This window comes from Palaemon carinicauda, chromosome 5 (genome assembly GCF_036898095.1).
Source record: "Palaemon carinicauda isolate YSFRI2023 chromosome 5, ASM3689809v2, whole genome shotgun sequence".
Lineage (NCBI taxonomy): Eukaryota > Metazoa > Arthropoda > Malacostraca > Decapoda > Palaemonidae > Palaemon > Palaemon carinicauda.
In genome coordinates this window covers 128,246,398-128,263,149 of record NC_090729.1, presented here as the reverse complement: position 1 = coordinate 128,263,149, position 16,752 = coordinate 128,246,398, and the positions used below count along the sequence as shown (strand labels likewise).

Genomic DNA, 16,752 nt, shown 5'->3' with positions numbered 1-16,752 from the left:
GTAATTGTGTGGATCCTTGTCGGAAATATCAGCCAACGAGTTGACATCTCGCCGCTCCCCTTTGACCACTGTCAAGTTTTTCCTTTGTAAATCTCTTTGACCGCTAGTCGCCGATGTCAGTCGTATTCAATTGGACGAAAATTTAGCTTTCCACGGGAAACGAAAAACAAAAACATCTTTTGATACTCGGCCCCGCCCCTTCGCTCCACCCGTGCCCAATCAGGCGGCACAAAGTGGTCGTCTGGGACTTCCATTGGCCGAACGTGATTAAGGAGGCGGGGCCTCCGATCTTAGATGCTGCATCTCAGCCGTGAGACAAGGGGAGAGTTGTCTTCGCCCAGCAGCCAGTGAAGTAAGACTAATCTATTTGGTCCGGACAAGGAAAGCTTAGTGTGTCTTTAGACGAGGGAGAGAGAAACTTGTGACAGGTAGACGTGTGTGAGTGAATCTACCGTCCCTGTCCCCTCCGGTGCTCGCGCCCCACTGATTTCGCCCCCTGAGAGAGGCTATTGTTTAAAAACACACCTGAGAAGTATCTTTACTCATACGGTGTCGAGTCTTTTTTTTTTATCGCGTCAGTTTTTGTTAAGCCCCGAGCGCCCCTTGTTTCATGCTGGGATGCCTTATCGCCCATGACGCTGGGGGAAGTTGTACCGTTTTTTTTTTACTGTTCTTATACGAGTAAATCTGTAGCTTATAGCCTAAAGAAAATAGAAATATAAACAATAATTGTGTGACGCTATCTGATAAAAAAATTATATATTTCGTTGGGAAAGTGACAATTCATCAAACTACAGCGATCCCAAAAACATGGAGAGTGTGAAAAAAGAACGCGTTTCCCCCATGCTTGGAGAATCTGGAGCGTACGACTCCGAGGTGTCGCCCAGAAATGGAGTCCCCGCCCCGGCGAACCTGGAAGCCAAGTCGAATTCCAAAGCCTTCCTCCCGAGTTACTCCTCGCCTGCCAATAGCACCTGTGCGCTGACGACATTGGCCACCGCCATATCGACCACTTCGACCACCACGGTGTCCAATGGGGATATCTCCGGCACCCGGTGTCCTTCCACCACCAACATCCTTCCCCCCTGCAGGACAAACGGCGCCCATAATGGAAGGGCCACCAGCGTGGACGAGTCCACCTTGGAGGAAGTGATTCTCGCGCCGGGGAACAATTTCTCGGGTGACATAGGAGACGCTGTCAGCAAGATTTTGGAGGACTATGACTGGAGCAAGATTCCCCTGGCTAACAAGTAGGTTGAAGGGATTTCTCCCATCGTGGTGGTTTATATCTCTCTCTCTCTCTCTCTCTCTCTCTCTCTCTCTCTCTCTCTCTCTCTCTCTCTCTCTCTCTCTCTCTCAAAGCTTATCAAATATCAGGGAAGCTATTTGGGAATGTGATGTGACCTAAGTCAATAATATTAGATCTGTTGTCATACCTCTCGATATACTTGTGCCCTGCTGATATCGGAGACCGTAATTCATTCAAAATGTATGAAGTGCCTGAAGTCATACATTCATTATGCCCTTTCTAATCCTACTGATATCAACATAATTCTAAGGAATAAACGTTCGCCCGACTTTTATCAAATATCTGTACTGATAAAATGTGCGTTTCTAACTATATTGATTACGGTCAATCCAATGACCAGTTTACATAACTATTTGCAATGTGTCACTTCACAAAATTACAAGCATCTAAGAAAATCATAAGGTTAGCAACTTTAATGATATTGTGTATGTTATAGTATGTAAGTAAGAATGTATACAAATGATATCTCAATGTCACGCGAATAAAAAGCATATGTTGCGAGATTACTTTTCCGAAGCGTATGAAACCAGCTTGATCTCAACTCCATTCTAGATCTGTTATTAACTTACTTAACTAACCATGCAGTGCTTCTCTCTCTCTCTCTCTCTCTCTCTCTCTCTCTCTCTCTCTCTCTCTCTCTCTCTCTCTCTCTCTCTCTCTCTCTCTCTCTCTCTATAAAAAAACCGTTTGTGAAAAACTGAGATGACTCTCCTAACTACATACATATTACTGTTGCCACTGAGACTGCTCTATTAGGTTACATATTTCTTGGCATTATTCCTGCATATGTAGATTATCCTCATCACTTATCTATAGTATACCCATTATCAGAATATGGCTATCATAACTCTTGAATATTTCTAGGTGTCATTGTATGAATATAATTATTAGTCTAATGATAACTACGCCATACACAACTCTAAATATAGAAAAAAATATTTATTTCATATTACTGTTGATCAAGATATTTTGTTAATTTAAGCTGCTATTATGTGTTTAGGATGTTTTGCAAAGATTGGAAACCATCTTAGCTAAGATAGCCTAGCTTAATATAGTCTAAGTATAGAGGTCAAATTTGGCTCATATTTTGTTTTTCTTTTTTTTTTATCATTTTAATAATCGTGTCCCTTGTAGGTCAAAAATATATCCACTAAGGAATTATAAGCACATATAATCATTGGAATGTAACATATGAAGGAGAGAGAGAGAGAGAGAGAGAGAGAGAGAGAGAGAGAGAGAGAGAGAGAGAGAGAGAGGGGAGGGTATTTACAATAATTTAGTTTTATTGAGCTTTCCTTCATATCAATGAAGAAAAACGTTTTTTGTATATTTTATTTAGCAAGTTATACTTCCCAAAAGAAGCAGGAAAATTTCTTGCGAAAATGTCAAAGTATTAAATTCTCTGTATTCTGAAAGAATTATGTAATGCTACAGTAAACTGAGTCTTACGTGAAATGCATATTGCAAAAATAAAAATTCGCTGAAAAATTTAGTCACGACGGTTAAAATGCCTTTTTATGTCTTTTTTATTCAAAGCTTAGATTTTAAAGAAATATTTTAGCTGTCAATCATTTAAAAGTTTTCAAAATCATTTGGAAAAGCCAAAATGTTACGTGAAATACTTTTTTTTTTTTTTTTTTTTTTTTTGGCATCTAAAAACTTAGGCAGATTTATCTTCCATATATTGTGATGTTCAAAAGGTTCATCAAACGGCAATAGAACAAAAAAAAAATCACCGATTAAAAGGTTATGCACATTTTAATCGGAGACTCTTATAGAAATGATGAAAAATCTCACAATTAAAAAATCATTTGGAAAAGGCAAGATGTGAGGGTTTTTTTATGCATCTAAAAAACTGGCAGATTTATCTTCTATATTTTATGGTGTTCAAAATATTTTTCAACCTACAATAAAAAGAACCACCGATAAAAAGGTTATGCACATATTAATCGAAGGCTCTTATAGATATTTTAATAAATCATAGATTTAAATGTATCCATACATTTAAATGTATCTATACATGTTAATGTACCCAAACATTTTAATGTCTCAATACATTTAAATGTAACTATACATTTTAATGTATCCCTACCTTTTAATGTATCCATACATTTACGTGTATCCATACATTTAAATGCAGCCATACGTCTCCGATCTTCACAATTATTCAAGACACCTATAAGTCATTCTAAATTTATAATCTCCGTGAATCTTCAAACTATGGTTTAAAGTTTATGTACCGGTATTCGTTTGCATATATTTTGAGTAGATAATTTTCCAAGAGACTAATATCTGGAATACTCTTAATATAAAAAGTTATTCTCTTTTGTACATTTCAGAATTATTGCTATTATATACGTATCTACTTTGTTCATTCATCACTCGACATATTTCATATATTGCAATTATATCCATAGAAATTAGCTTATTAAAGTATACGGTTAAAAATTGTCAGTGAGAAAAAAGTAAAAATCCTGGAATAAATGTTGCCAGGCATTTGCCGCTTTAGAAACGGATAAATTGACGTTAAGGAGTGTTCATACGTTCACCAACCGGTAAAAGATGATAACAAAGTAGGGTAGAAATTACGGTCGCCTGTGTTTTACTGAAATACGGCTAACAGTATATTTTTACGGAGAATTTCCGATTAAATTATGGTTTTTCAAATGTAGCCATGAAAATGGATAAGATAAGTTTTCGTAATAGCTTTTCGTTGATATCGAAGGAGGACTTTTTTCAAAGCTCTCTACATCCCTCGCATTCTCCATCATAATTTGTCCGAAAGCAACGTATAATTCTTCAAACAGCGCCATCATTCCATATTTTCAGTATTTATTAGTAACTTCATATTATGCCACCTGTAGCTTATGTGCAGTATGTTTTACGCAATCACATTTGTCGTAAGTTTATTTAATGGTAGTCTGTTTACCACCATTCTGGAGAGATTAAGAAAATTTGTGCAAAAACCCTGTCACTTTGATAGTATTCCCTTTTTGAGTGTAGATACCATAATGTGGTGAAAGTGTTTTCGTATCGCTATTATCAGCAAAGCAACTCATACTAGGTTCGTTTTCTGTAAGCGATCAGGCGAAAATCTCTCATCATCACCAATCTGCATTGGTCAGCGTTTTGATGAAAACTGGCCAAACCCCAGACAGGAATTGGCATAGCTGAGGCTTTTGTCCTGCAGTGGACATGCAACGGTTGCATTTGTTGTTGTTGTAGTTGTTGATAGTATTTCACGGACCGTCGATTGTCCTTTTCGGTGCTTTAGAAAATGTCTAATCTTCTCTCTGTATGTCTGAGGCTTTTGTCCTGCAGTGGATTAGAAACGGTTGCATTTCTAGTTGTTGTAGTTGTTGATAGTATTACACGGACTGTTGATTGTCCTTTTCGGTGCCTTAGAAAATTTCTTACCGTCTCCATGTCTTTTTATCCAGTTTCTTTTCTTCTTCAGGGACAATTCTCTCCTCAACCCTTGTTCGTCACACCTTCTCACAGCGTGAACTCATAATGTAGAGGCATTTAAACTTTTCCCAGACATTTAACGGCGGACTCATTTCAGGGGAAAATCCCAATTTAACCTAGAAGGATCGTATTACATTTTCCCACCCGCAAGAGAAGGTGGAAGGAAAAAAAATGTTTACAAACGAAGCTGTTTCAAGTGTGTCTGTCTGTTTTAAACACTTGAGAGAAAGTTTTAGACTGTTTACTGTATGGAATGTACTGTTTTTCTTTATGTGAACGAAATTAAATCGCGCTTATTTTATTCTGAAGAGGAATGTTGACATTAAAACAGTAAAATGTTTACTCCGAAGATGATTTCTTTCTAATTTCTAAAATCTATTTTCGCGGTGGGTTGAATTTGAATGTACTTGATTTGATATCAACATTTTATCTTAAAATCTACTACTTAAAAAAATAAATTGTTATTTCTAAGAAATTAATGACTTTAGAGAATTTATTGATATCCCAATAGAACAAAGAATTGACCTAAAAGGACAAAGTAATGACTTCAGAGAAAAAAGTAATGACCCAAGAGATCAAAGTAATGATTTAAAAGAACAAAGTAATGACCTAAGAAATAGGTTAATGACCTAATGGAGCAAAGTAATGACCTAAAAGGACAAAGTAATGAACTATGAGAACAAATTAATGTCCCAAGAGAACAAAATAATGACTCAAGAGAACAAAGTAATGACCTAAGAGAACATAGAAGGCAAAGTAATGACCTAAGAGAACAAAGAAGACAAAATAATGACCTAAGAGAACAAAGAAGACAAATTAATGACCTAAGAAAACAAAGAAGACGAATTAATGACCTAAGAGAACAAAGAAGACAAAGTAATGACCTAAGAGGACAAAGAAGACAAAGCAATGACCTAAGAGAACAAAGAAGACGAATTAATGACCCATGAGAACAAAGAAGACAAATTAATGACCTAAGAAAACAAAGAAGACGAATTAATGACCTAAGAGAACAAAGAAGACGAATTAATGACCTAAGAGAACAAAGAGGACAAAGTAATGACCGACAAGATCTCTAACTTACCCAAGATATGCTTGGTTTAACAATACAGTACTTTATAATTTCATCAATTATTTCAGTATGATTTCAGTTCACGTTTGAAAACAGAAAATTAGTCTCATTTATCCAGTGAAAATTTTCTGATAGTACTGTAACAACAACAACAAACAATAATAATAATAATAATAATAATAATAATAATAATAATAATAATAATAATTGATGATATTGTCCCTGTAAATGCCTTTACTTCATAATTTTTTATTTCCTACTAAGCGAGGCAGATCTTAGAAACGCCTCAATTTGAATAAATTAAATAAAAAATCAGATTGATTAATTTAGAAAAGTACATCAAGCTTATTTTTTTTTTTTTTATTTCCACTAAGCAATGCAGATCCTTTTTTTATAAATTTGGAAAATACAATTCATTATATTCTAACTTGGTAAGTACCTTGTAGAAATTTGATTGAAGTCACACTTCAGAGACCCTCTTGGCATGACCAACACCAACGAGTGCGGAAATTATCTGAATTTTTATAGGTTTTGTTTAATACCCCCAAAGGACGTACTGGTACGTTTCACAAAACTCATCCCTTTACCCCTATGGACGTACCGGTACGTCCTTGCAAAAAACTGCTATTTAAGATTTGTTTTGCATATTTTTTATAATTTTTTGAGAAACTTCAGGCATTTTCCAAGAGAATGAGACCAACCTGACCTCTCTATGACAAAAATTAAGGCAGTTAGAGCAATTTTAAAAATATATACTGCAAAATGTGCTTGAAAAAAAAAATACCCCTGGGGGTTAAGGGTTAGAAATTTCCAAATACCCTGGGGGTAAAAGGGTTATGAAATGTCCAAATTTTCGTGGTTTTCTGTAGCTTCCCCATCGTACTCTGTTATCAAAATAATGATTACTAAAAATCAGATGTCACTTTCTACCATCATACAAGTAAATTAATACACTTGTATAAAAAGTGACTAAATATGAAATTTCTCTTTGCTATTATTTTTCAATCTTTAATCACAGGATATTTATTTCTATGAATTATTAAAAAATGTCTACTTTTCTATTCATACAATCAGCACAATAGATCGGTGTTTCATCCATATACAAGATGAGAGAAAGCACTATTTTTTCTCTTTTTAATTAAAACACTAAATTACATAGCTTACAATCTTTACGGTAGTGTTACAGTAGACATAAGCATTTATTCTATAAACACAAACCCTCTAAGTAAAAAATTTACACATCTTGATTTTGTTACTAAATAATCAAAAACAGTAATTAATATACTTGCAATATTAAGAAAATATTTTCAGAACGTACAACGCCATACGAAAACTGAATCGATTGCTGAAACCTACCATTTTATTATTGTTTCGTTTTCCGAAATTTCATGAAGTGTATTTTCTATACAATCTGCGAACCCACCTTTAGTTCTGTATGATAATTTAGTTTTCGTATTTGTTTTGTGGTTCCTCGTCTCTTTACCTTAGTTGGAACGTTTGACTTAATACCAATTGATAAATAAATAAAAGAGATATAAACAGATAGGTATACTAATTAATATCAGAGATTGTCAGCATTATTAAATTACACGAATAGATAGCTTTCTAAAATACACAGTCAAGTATGTATATATATATATATATATATATATATATATATATATATATATATATATATATACAGTATATATATATATATATATATATATATATATATATATATATATATATATATATATACAGTACATATATTTATAAATACATATGTATATTTATACTGCTTATATATATATATATATATATATATATATATATATATATATATATATACTGCTCATAAATATATATGTATGCATGTATATATATATATATATATATATATATACACACATATATACACACACACATATATATATATATATATATATATATATATATACATGTGTGTGTATGTATATATATATATATATATATATATATATATATATATATATATATATATATATATATGGGAGTGTGTTTGTGAGTAGGTAATAGGTATATTTTAACGTGGGGAAAGCGTTCTGGCCCAAAAACTTCGTAGCAAAAATCCTCTGTGTGTTACTGCAATTGACATTAGTTATAATTATATCATTATGACCCTGAAAATAGTTTCGCTTTTGCTTTCAATAGTCTCACTATCATAACCATAATCTATATTTTTACGCAAGTGTCCATTCTTGAATGAGACAAATTCATCCATTTTTTACACGATTTCCTATTCTTCAATGAAACAAATTAATTTTTTAAAGTAATTTTCCATAATTGAATGAGACAAATTCTTCCTTTTTTTACGCAATTTTCCATTCTTGAATAATACAAATTCATCCATTAGTTTGCGCAATTTTCCATTTCTAAATGAGACAAATTCATCCAATTTTTACGGGAGTTTCCATTCTTGAATGATACAAATTAATCCATTTCTTACGTAATTTTCCATTCATGAATGAGACAAATTCATCCAATTTTTACGCGAGTTTCCATTCTTGAATGATACAAATTCATCCATTTCTTACGCAATTTTCCATTCATGAATGAGACAAATTCATCCAATTTTTACGCGAGTTTCCATTCTTGAATGATACAAATTCATCCATTTTTTCCGCAAGTTTCCATTCTTGAATGATACAAATTATTCAGTTTTTACGCAATTCTTCCATTCTTGAATGATACAAATTCATCCATTTGTTTTCGCAATTTTCCATTCTTGAATGAGACAAATTCATCCAATTTTCACGCGAGTTTCCATTCTTGAATGATACAAATTAATAAATTTTTTACGCAATTCTTCCATTCTTGAATGATACAAATTAATCAATTTTTTACGCAATTTTCCATTCTTGAATGATACAAATTAATCCATTTTTTTACGCAATTTTCCATTCTTGAATGAAGCAAATTCTTTCCGTAACCTCTGGCGTCCCGTCCGGTAACACGACCTGCGAAACGTGTCTAATGGAAGGCGCTCCTTCCAGCACAAGAAAAGAACCGGGGAGAGGAGGCGAAGGCATTGTCCCGAGATGTTTGCCCTGCGCGATCCGCCTGGCATAGTGATTAGGTCTGGGCAAGCCCTTGGCGTCTGGGGCACTCTTAAGGCGACCCTTCGGATCGTGCCTATCATTGCTTGTTCTCGTCACTCCTCAACTTCTCAAGGGATTACTGAAGGATTCATTTCTCGGTCTCTCCAGTGGCAAAGGACAATGGATACAGGTTGGAATTACTCGGCCTGGCTCTGATGATGAATGCGATGGATACATTCAAGGTCTTTAGGTCTTTTGCAATGTCTGGAGGACACGAGGAGGGTCAAGAAATCTTTCGGCACAGGCGCGAAGGAAAATTCAAGACCTGTAACAAAGGAAGAAATCTGAATTTGTAATTAATGGTAAAAAGGTGAAATTGTCATTATTCTTTTACCATGGATTCTATAATGCCATCTCAAGCCAGATAGATAAAAGGATTTTAGCAGGGGACGCACAATCGTGTAAAACTATATAAGCTTATTCGGTTGTTAAATGAATCAAGCGTTTAAAGGTTTAAAGGCCACTCATGAATGGCAGAGGCTAGGGACAGTGACATTGCCCTATCAAGCAGGACAATGCCCTAGAGACTGACCATATTACATTATGGTCAGCGCCCAAGCCCCCTCTCCACCCAAGCTGGGACTAAGGAGGGCTAGCCAATAGCTGCTGATGACTCAGCAGATAGACCTATAGGCTCCCCCAGAACATCCCATCCTTTGCTCACAAGGATAGTGAGGTTGCAGCGACCAAAGGAACTAACGAGACTGAGCGTTCTTAGCAATGATATCAGAGAAACTAATTGTTAAAAATTAAGTCAGTTCGTACATTGTTCAGCAACGCATATGGCTAACTCTTAAATATCTACCGACTCGGAACTCTGAAAAAAATGAAAACCCTTTATAATTCTTCTGCCTCTTCGGGAAATGTGGTCATTATTCCAAGTAACAAATTCGTTATTTTATTTCTTAATTCCTTCCATAAATGATATGTATCTTCAACATTACTTTCAAGCAGTTAGTAGCGTGAATTTCCCTTGTTTTAGGACTTATTATTGTTAAATATGGCAACATGAGATGCTATATGTAAGGAGAGTTGTTAAGTCCAATCACTAGTGCAATTTGTGACGGTTTACGTAAAGTAAACAAGATTTATCGAGATGCTGATGCCTATTGCGGAAGTGCAGAATGTAGACTATATTATATGTATCTTAAAGGTCTAAAAGACAAAAATTATAGTAAAATTACGCAGAATGAGAGAGAGAGAGAGAGAGAGAGAGAGAGAGAGAGAGAGAGAGAGAGAGAGAGAGAGAGAGAGAGAGAGGGTGTATTTAAGGATAGGGTTGAGGCTGCTATGTTCTTTCACTGTCTTGGGGAAGAGTTCTCTTGCTTGAGGTTACACTTGGGCCCACTTGTTTATCTTCCTCTTGTTTTTTTTAAGTGTGACACTATCGAGATCAATGCAGAAAGGGATCATGAAGTCTATTGGTGCATGGCTTTGGCTTCAAGTTATCAGTTTTTATTATGCATAATCATCGCTAATGTTTATACTGTTCAAGTTGCTTTTAGCTTTAGGACTCTCGTCAATAAACATACATTTTTTTTTTATTCGCCATTAGGCTTTAGTTTCAATAGAACACCTACAAACACAACTGTAGCCTATGCTTATACTTTGCCAATAGAATTTAGTTTTAAGAATATCACCAATAAATGTACTACATAGATTTTCATACCATGCCTGTAGCTTAAGGTTTTGAGAATGCCACCTTTGACCTTTAAGAATCCCATTTTTGACCTTTAAGAGTGCCACTTTTGACCTTTAGGATTGCCATATATTGATCTTATATCATGAGGAGCCTTTAGCTTTAGTCATGTCTCCTTTAAACTTGCTCTAAGATTCTCACCACTAATTTGGTAGCTTTTAACAATGAAATACGTCATCTCTACGCATTTGGCCTGGTACGAGTCATAGAAAAATGAAATAAATACTTCATTACAAAATAAAGGCAAAATGGAAAAATAACTAATAATTAAAGAAAGCTCTTAAAGCTACAGTGAAATAAGACGTTATGAGTAAATGAGTATTTTACATTCATTTTCCCCATCAAAAGCGATATATTTCATTAAAATTCCTAACCAATCAATAGTAAGAAATAATTAACATACAGTACTACTGCTTTCCTTCCACTTCATGATGATGACATTTCATATAACTCTATATCTTTTATCGTTTTCACCAACTATATACTAAAATGGAGGACTGCTTTATCCAAAATCAGGGTCTTAATATATATCATTTTTATCAAAAGATGTCTAGTTCACCATTAGCATATTTAATTGAAAGTACAACGAAGTTCATTTGGTCTCTGGATTGATTCACAATTATTTCAAGACAGATTAATGTTTTTAGCATATATCAATCTGATCTAGTTCTGATTAGAAAAAGTCTATGATATTTTTAGAACATCAATTCCTTTTCGGTTTGAAAATAACATTGACAGATCTCACTTCAGGAAAACTAAGTTAATTTTCTCTCCAAGCTGAGATAATAAAATTTTGATAACAAATCGGCCTTTTAGCAAGTTTTTAATATAATTCTTTCCAAAGAGGTCAAGAATTTATTTTGCAAAATCTCAAGAATATAAATATAAACCTCTCAGAGAATCCATTCCAGCAAATTTTAACCCTTCCAGTGCTAGAGGTGAATTCAGTAATACTTCTGACGCAGCAAAATCTTTCAAAACGACACAAACCTTAGCTTGTTACTATTTATTGGATAGCTCACAGTAAGATCTTTCAAAGTAATACCAACATAATGTGTTTAAGGTGATTCTAAAAGATATTGCACTTTTTTTCAAATTTTGACTGACACCTATAGCTGTGAAAGGGTTAATCTAGTCTGGACTAAAATATATCTAGAACATAGAATATATAGGTATAATATTTAAAGCTTCATTACTCTGCACTATCGTCCACATGTCTTGTAGTACAGTTACCGAACCCCACAGGGACGGCGCCGGTAGCGAGCGCAGGAAGGTCCACGTCAAGCGCCCTATGAATGCCTTCATGGTGTGGGCGCAGGAGGCCCGCCGGAAACTCTCCTGCTCTCACCGACAGGTGCACAACGCAGAACTCTCCAAGTCTCTTGGCAGGATTTGGCGGTGAGTACACCATTCTTTATATGTAGATTTATTTTTCTTTCTTTCTTTTTTTTTTGTTTATTTTTTTTTTCTTTTTTTTGCATTTTTCTCTAGGTATTTTCTATTTTAAGTCTATTTTGGGAGAGTTTGTTAACGGTAGTATCTTAGTGTTAATATTTCTGTGATGTAGATTTTTCTTAATTTTTTTTTTACTTATGTTGTTTAAAGTAGGAAGTATCTTAGTTTTACTGTTTCTAAAATGTAGAATTTTCCTAATTTTTAGATTTTTTTAAGTTGTTTGCGATAATAGGACTATCTTAGCTTTAACATTTAAGACAGATTTTTTCTGATTTTTCACATTTTCCATGTTTTTTTTTGTTTTGTTTTTTTTCTTATTGGAGTAGGCCTGGTTTGTGTACATTAGCATCTTTGTATTAATGATTCTAGGATACAGAATTTTCTGCTTTTTCAATTCGGAATAATATTTTCATCAATATGCAACTTTTCAGACTTGTATATCAATATTCTAGCTTCATTTGGATATGCAAAACCTCTTTGTTATCTCATTAGTGATTGCGTAAATGATTACATCATCAATGTCTGAAATCAAGGAGGCCTACATCATCACAACTAAAATCAAATATCAATAAAATTCAGAAGATTGAACTGAGACATAACATACACTTTTTAAAAACCGTAATTTTAATCGGAAATTTTCAGTGAAAATATAATGTTCTCAGCCGTATTTCAGTAAAATACAGGCGACCGTAATTTTTACCATACTTTGGTATCATCTTTTACGGCTTGGTGACCTTAATGTCACTCCTTAACGCCAATATATCCGTTTTTAAATCGGTAAATGCCTGGCAACATTTATTCCAGGATTTGTACCCTTTTTTTTTTCTTACGGAAAATATTTAAAAGTGTAGCAAAATATTAATAGATATTGTGTTTACTAAGGAATCTAAAACCGAATGTAAAAATGAATTTTTCTTTTACTAATATTTTTTACGAAATAGCATATGTTTTAATCATCATATAGATTCATATATGAACTTCCATTGGAGTTTATGTTCCAATTTAAAACATATTTAATACAATAAATTCATTATCAAGTCGTACTTTGGTTATGGGACCAATTCTGGCTTCCATAAGAAAAATAGGTTAAATTTCACAGCCCGCCAGAAGCTGATTAACTCATGTCAGGGGTCCACATCAGACCCTTTAAACTGTTTTATGCTGGTCTACATTGTCCTTATATAGTTCCCGACTACTCTAGATAACTATAGCCTACTGCTACTACTATGAAGAATCTCAGAGCCACCCTTTGAATGTTACAAAAGCAATGGTAATGAAAACAAATTTCATGAAATGGATATTGGTAAATTTACAAACACAAACACATAATATACACACACACACACTATATATATATATATATATATATATATATATATATATATATATATATATATATATATATATATATATATATATACTGTATATATATTATATGTATATATGTGTACAAGCACACACAAACATATATATATATATATATATATATATATATATATATATATATATATATATATATATATATATACATATATATATATATATATATATATATATATATATATATATATATATATATATATATATTTATATATATATGATTTATATATAGATATATAATGTATATATATATATAAATACATAAATATATGTGTGCGTATGTGTGTGTGTGTATAACTAATGCAAAGATTCATATACTTATGTATAAATGTTTGTATATGTATATATATATATATATATATATATATATATATATACATATCTATCTCTCTATCTATCTATCTATCTATATATTTATAGGTAGATAGATAGATAGATGGATAGATAGATAGGTATTCGAATGTATAATTGCTGTTATGTCTGTTTTGACAAGAATTTAATATAACTCCGAGTACTCGCCATAAAAGCCGCAAATACGCACCAGCAGTAATAAATTGGCCCAATGTTTCCGACGACCGACTGTCAAAATTACCAATCATAAAGACCCACTTGCCTTTTCCCTTCTCACTCTTACATCATAGACTTCTAAGGCTCACTGCCGCTTACATCAGATACCTAGGGGTCTGTTTCAATTTCCAGTAATACCTTGCAGATGTGTTTATCATGTGGTAAAACCCTCATCTTTTGTATGTATATTGAATAGACATGATTATACACACTGTTGAAAAAAACCGAAATCTTAATCGGAAATTATCTGTTAAAAAATTTACTGTTCTCAGCCGTGTTTCAGTAAAATACAGGCGACCGTAATTTTACCTTACTTTGTTATTACCTTTAACGAGTGGTAGCCGTAATATCACTCCTTTACGTCAATATATCCATTTCTAAAACGGTATAAATCCAGGAATAAATGTTGCCAGGTATTTACCGTTTTTAATGTAAATTTTTAACAGTGCCTACCATAATAATATGAAATTAATTGAACATACATAAAGAAAATCTTCACGCAGAACATTTTAATAAATCGATGAAATGAAACCGACAACTTTTCCCTCTTGAACGAACTCAAGAGAAAATAAACTCGCCGGGGGAAATGGGCAACAGTTTACCCACCAATGTCTTGAAGAGGATTAGCAAACAAATAAGTAACGAGTGAAGGGCACTGGTGCGTTTATTACTTTCCGCTCCTCCGAATTGGAACACTTGATGTGCAGAGGTTAATTGAAGACTCCCGCTTTCTCCAGTTCGTTTTATGGTAGCCTCGGAAGACTCGCTCATCCGAAGCCGTAAGCTGAAATGCGACTTGGTCATTTTTAGGTTTATGGAAATATTTGATTGATTTGGAGTTTTCTGGCATCCTGATATTGCGGTCATTGACGCCAGTATCGTTTGTTATAAATAAAGTATAAAAGGGAATTCAATTTTAAAACAATAAAAGCAAAGATATTCTTATAAAAGTTAAATAGCTTTCAGATGACGTGCTTCTGAAATAAATCTAGAAATACCGCTAGCATAGAACAACACATTCTGCCCAATAATCTCGGCAAGGATGAACCTATCATCCTCAACTCGAGCCTCAAACAGATATCTATCTCTTAAGGATTTGTGAAGACAATGTTACTTCTACGGGAGTTTTTTTTTTCTTTCTTTTTTTACTATAATGGCTGTTGGGAATAATGATACACTTTTCTTCCCCTTTGAAGAAGTATATGAGATTTTTATTATTAGTAGTATCTTCTTTATATTTTCCTTATTACTTGAGTTATGGTTAGACGATGACCTCCGCAAAGAGCAAAACCATATGTATGACTAACGAAGTCATCGAAAAGGGAGTCCTCTGGAGTCATTGTGTTCTATAATAATAATAATAATAATAATAATAATAATAATAATAATAATAATTCCTGTGTTAATGATGAATATAGGTTACGTCACATTAGTTCAGAGATAACAATACTTTCACCTGCTAACCTCCTCCTTGCCTTATGTTACTTTAGTTTTCCATTTTGCGATGTAACCTGTAGTCAATTTTTTTTAGCGAGGCAGATTTGCACCCACTCGCAGCGGTACCCTTTTAGCTCGGAAAAATTTCCTGCTATCTGATTGGTTAGAATTATCTTGTCCAACTAATCAGCAATCATGAAACTTTTCCGAGCTAAAAGGGCACGACTGCGAGTCGGTGCAAATCTGCCTCGCTAAAAAAAATTGACTATAGTACGCATTTTATTAATAGCTCAGTTCGTCTTTTCTATGAGAAATACAAACCAGTTTGATGCATGTTTATAAGACTATACTTTTGTAGTTTTTTTTTTTCTTCGTATTTCTCTTTCCAAGACAAGAGATGTGAATTTCTATAATCTAATGTTATCTGCGTTATAATGACGATATACCACTCAAAACGTTTGCTTTAATGTTATATGTATTATATGTAATATAAAAATACAAATAGTAGTGTATAATTATGTTTTTCGTTCATGTGCGATTGTAGACGTTCTGTATTTGCACTGTATATTTTTAAAGGATTGGCATCCATTTGCTCTATTGAAACTATAATTCGTAAGAAAACTAAATTATAAAGTAGACCCGTATAGTTTTAGAAGAATTTAATCTATTTCTATTACAGCGTATGCCCGTTTATACCATCCGGTTTCCTTTGTTATATCCATCCTTGGTTTTAAAAAGATTGGTATTTTCAGCTTACCTATCCTAAATCGATAAAATTTAATGCTGTTTTTTATTTCTAATCCTTTTTGAGCAAACAATGGCTGTAGCTTCTTTCTGAACAACCGGAGAAGCTAACTTTATCTAAGTTTTAAGCATCTTTCGAAAAAAAAAGGATAAAACAGAATATGTCAGCATCCTCTTTCTAAGTTCTATGCTAAATATGTCTTCACTCTCTTTATAAGCACCCCAATAAGATAGGTATAACTGCAACCTCTTTTTAAGCACTCCGAAAGGCTAAGTACAGTATGTCAAGCCTCTTTCTAAACACCTGAAAGGCTAAATATGTCTTCGGTCTCTTTCTTAACACCTGAAAGACTAAATATGTCTTTAGCCTCTTTCTAAGCTCCCCAAAAGGCTAAGTATATCTTCAGCCTCTTTCTAAACACCTGAAAGGCTAAATATGTCTTCAGTCTCTCACTAAGCACCTTAAAGGCTAAGTATATCTTCAGCCTTTTCTGGGAACCTG

The 16,752-nt window shown here is 33.5% G+C and overlaps 1 protein-coding gene across 2 annotated transcripts in view; it reads left to right on the top strand.

The window, feature by feature from the left end:
- The first annotated feature begins 322 nt into the window (after window positions 1–322).
- The window catches only part of LOC137641480 (transcription factor SOX-8-like), a 40,982-nt gene continuing 24,552 nt past the window's right edge, over window positions 323–16,752 (top strand). Inside the window, exons 1-2 of one of the 2 annotated variants that reach the window (XM_068374086.1) lie at window positions 323–1,250; window positions 11,928–12,065. In XM_068374086.1, coding sequence (XP_068230187.1) covers window positions 811–1,250; window positions 11,928–12,065 — 578 coding nt within the window. In that variant the 5' untranslated portion in view covers window positions 323–810. Of the gene's footprint in view, window positions 1,251–11,912; window positions 12,066–16,752 lie in introns of both variants that reach the window. The other variant, XM_068374085.1, reaches the window with a different exon arrangement.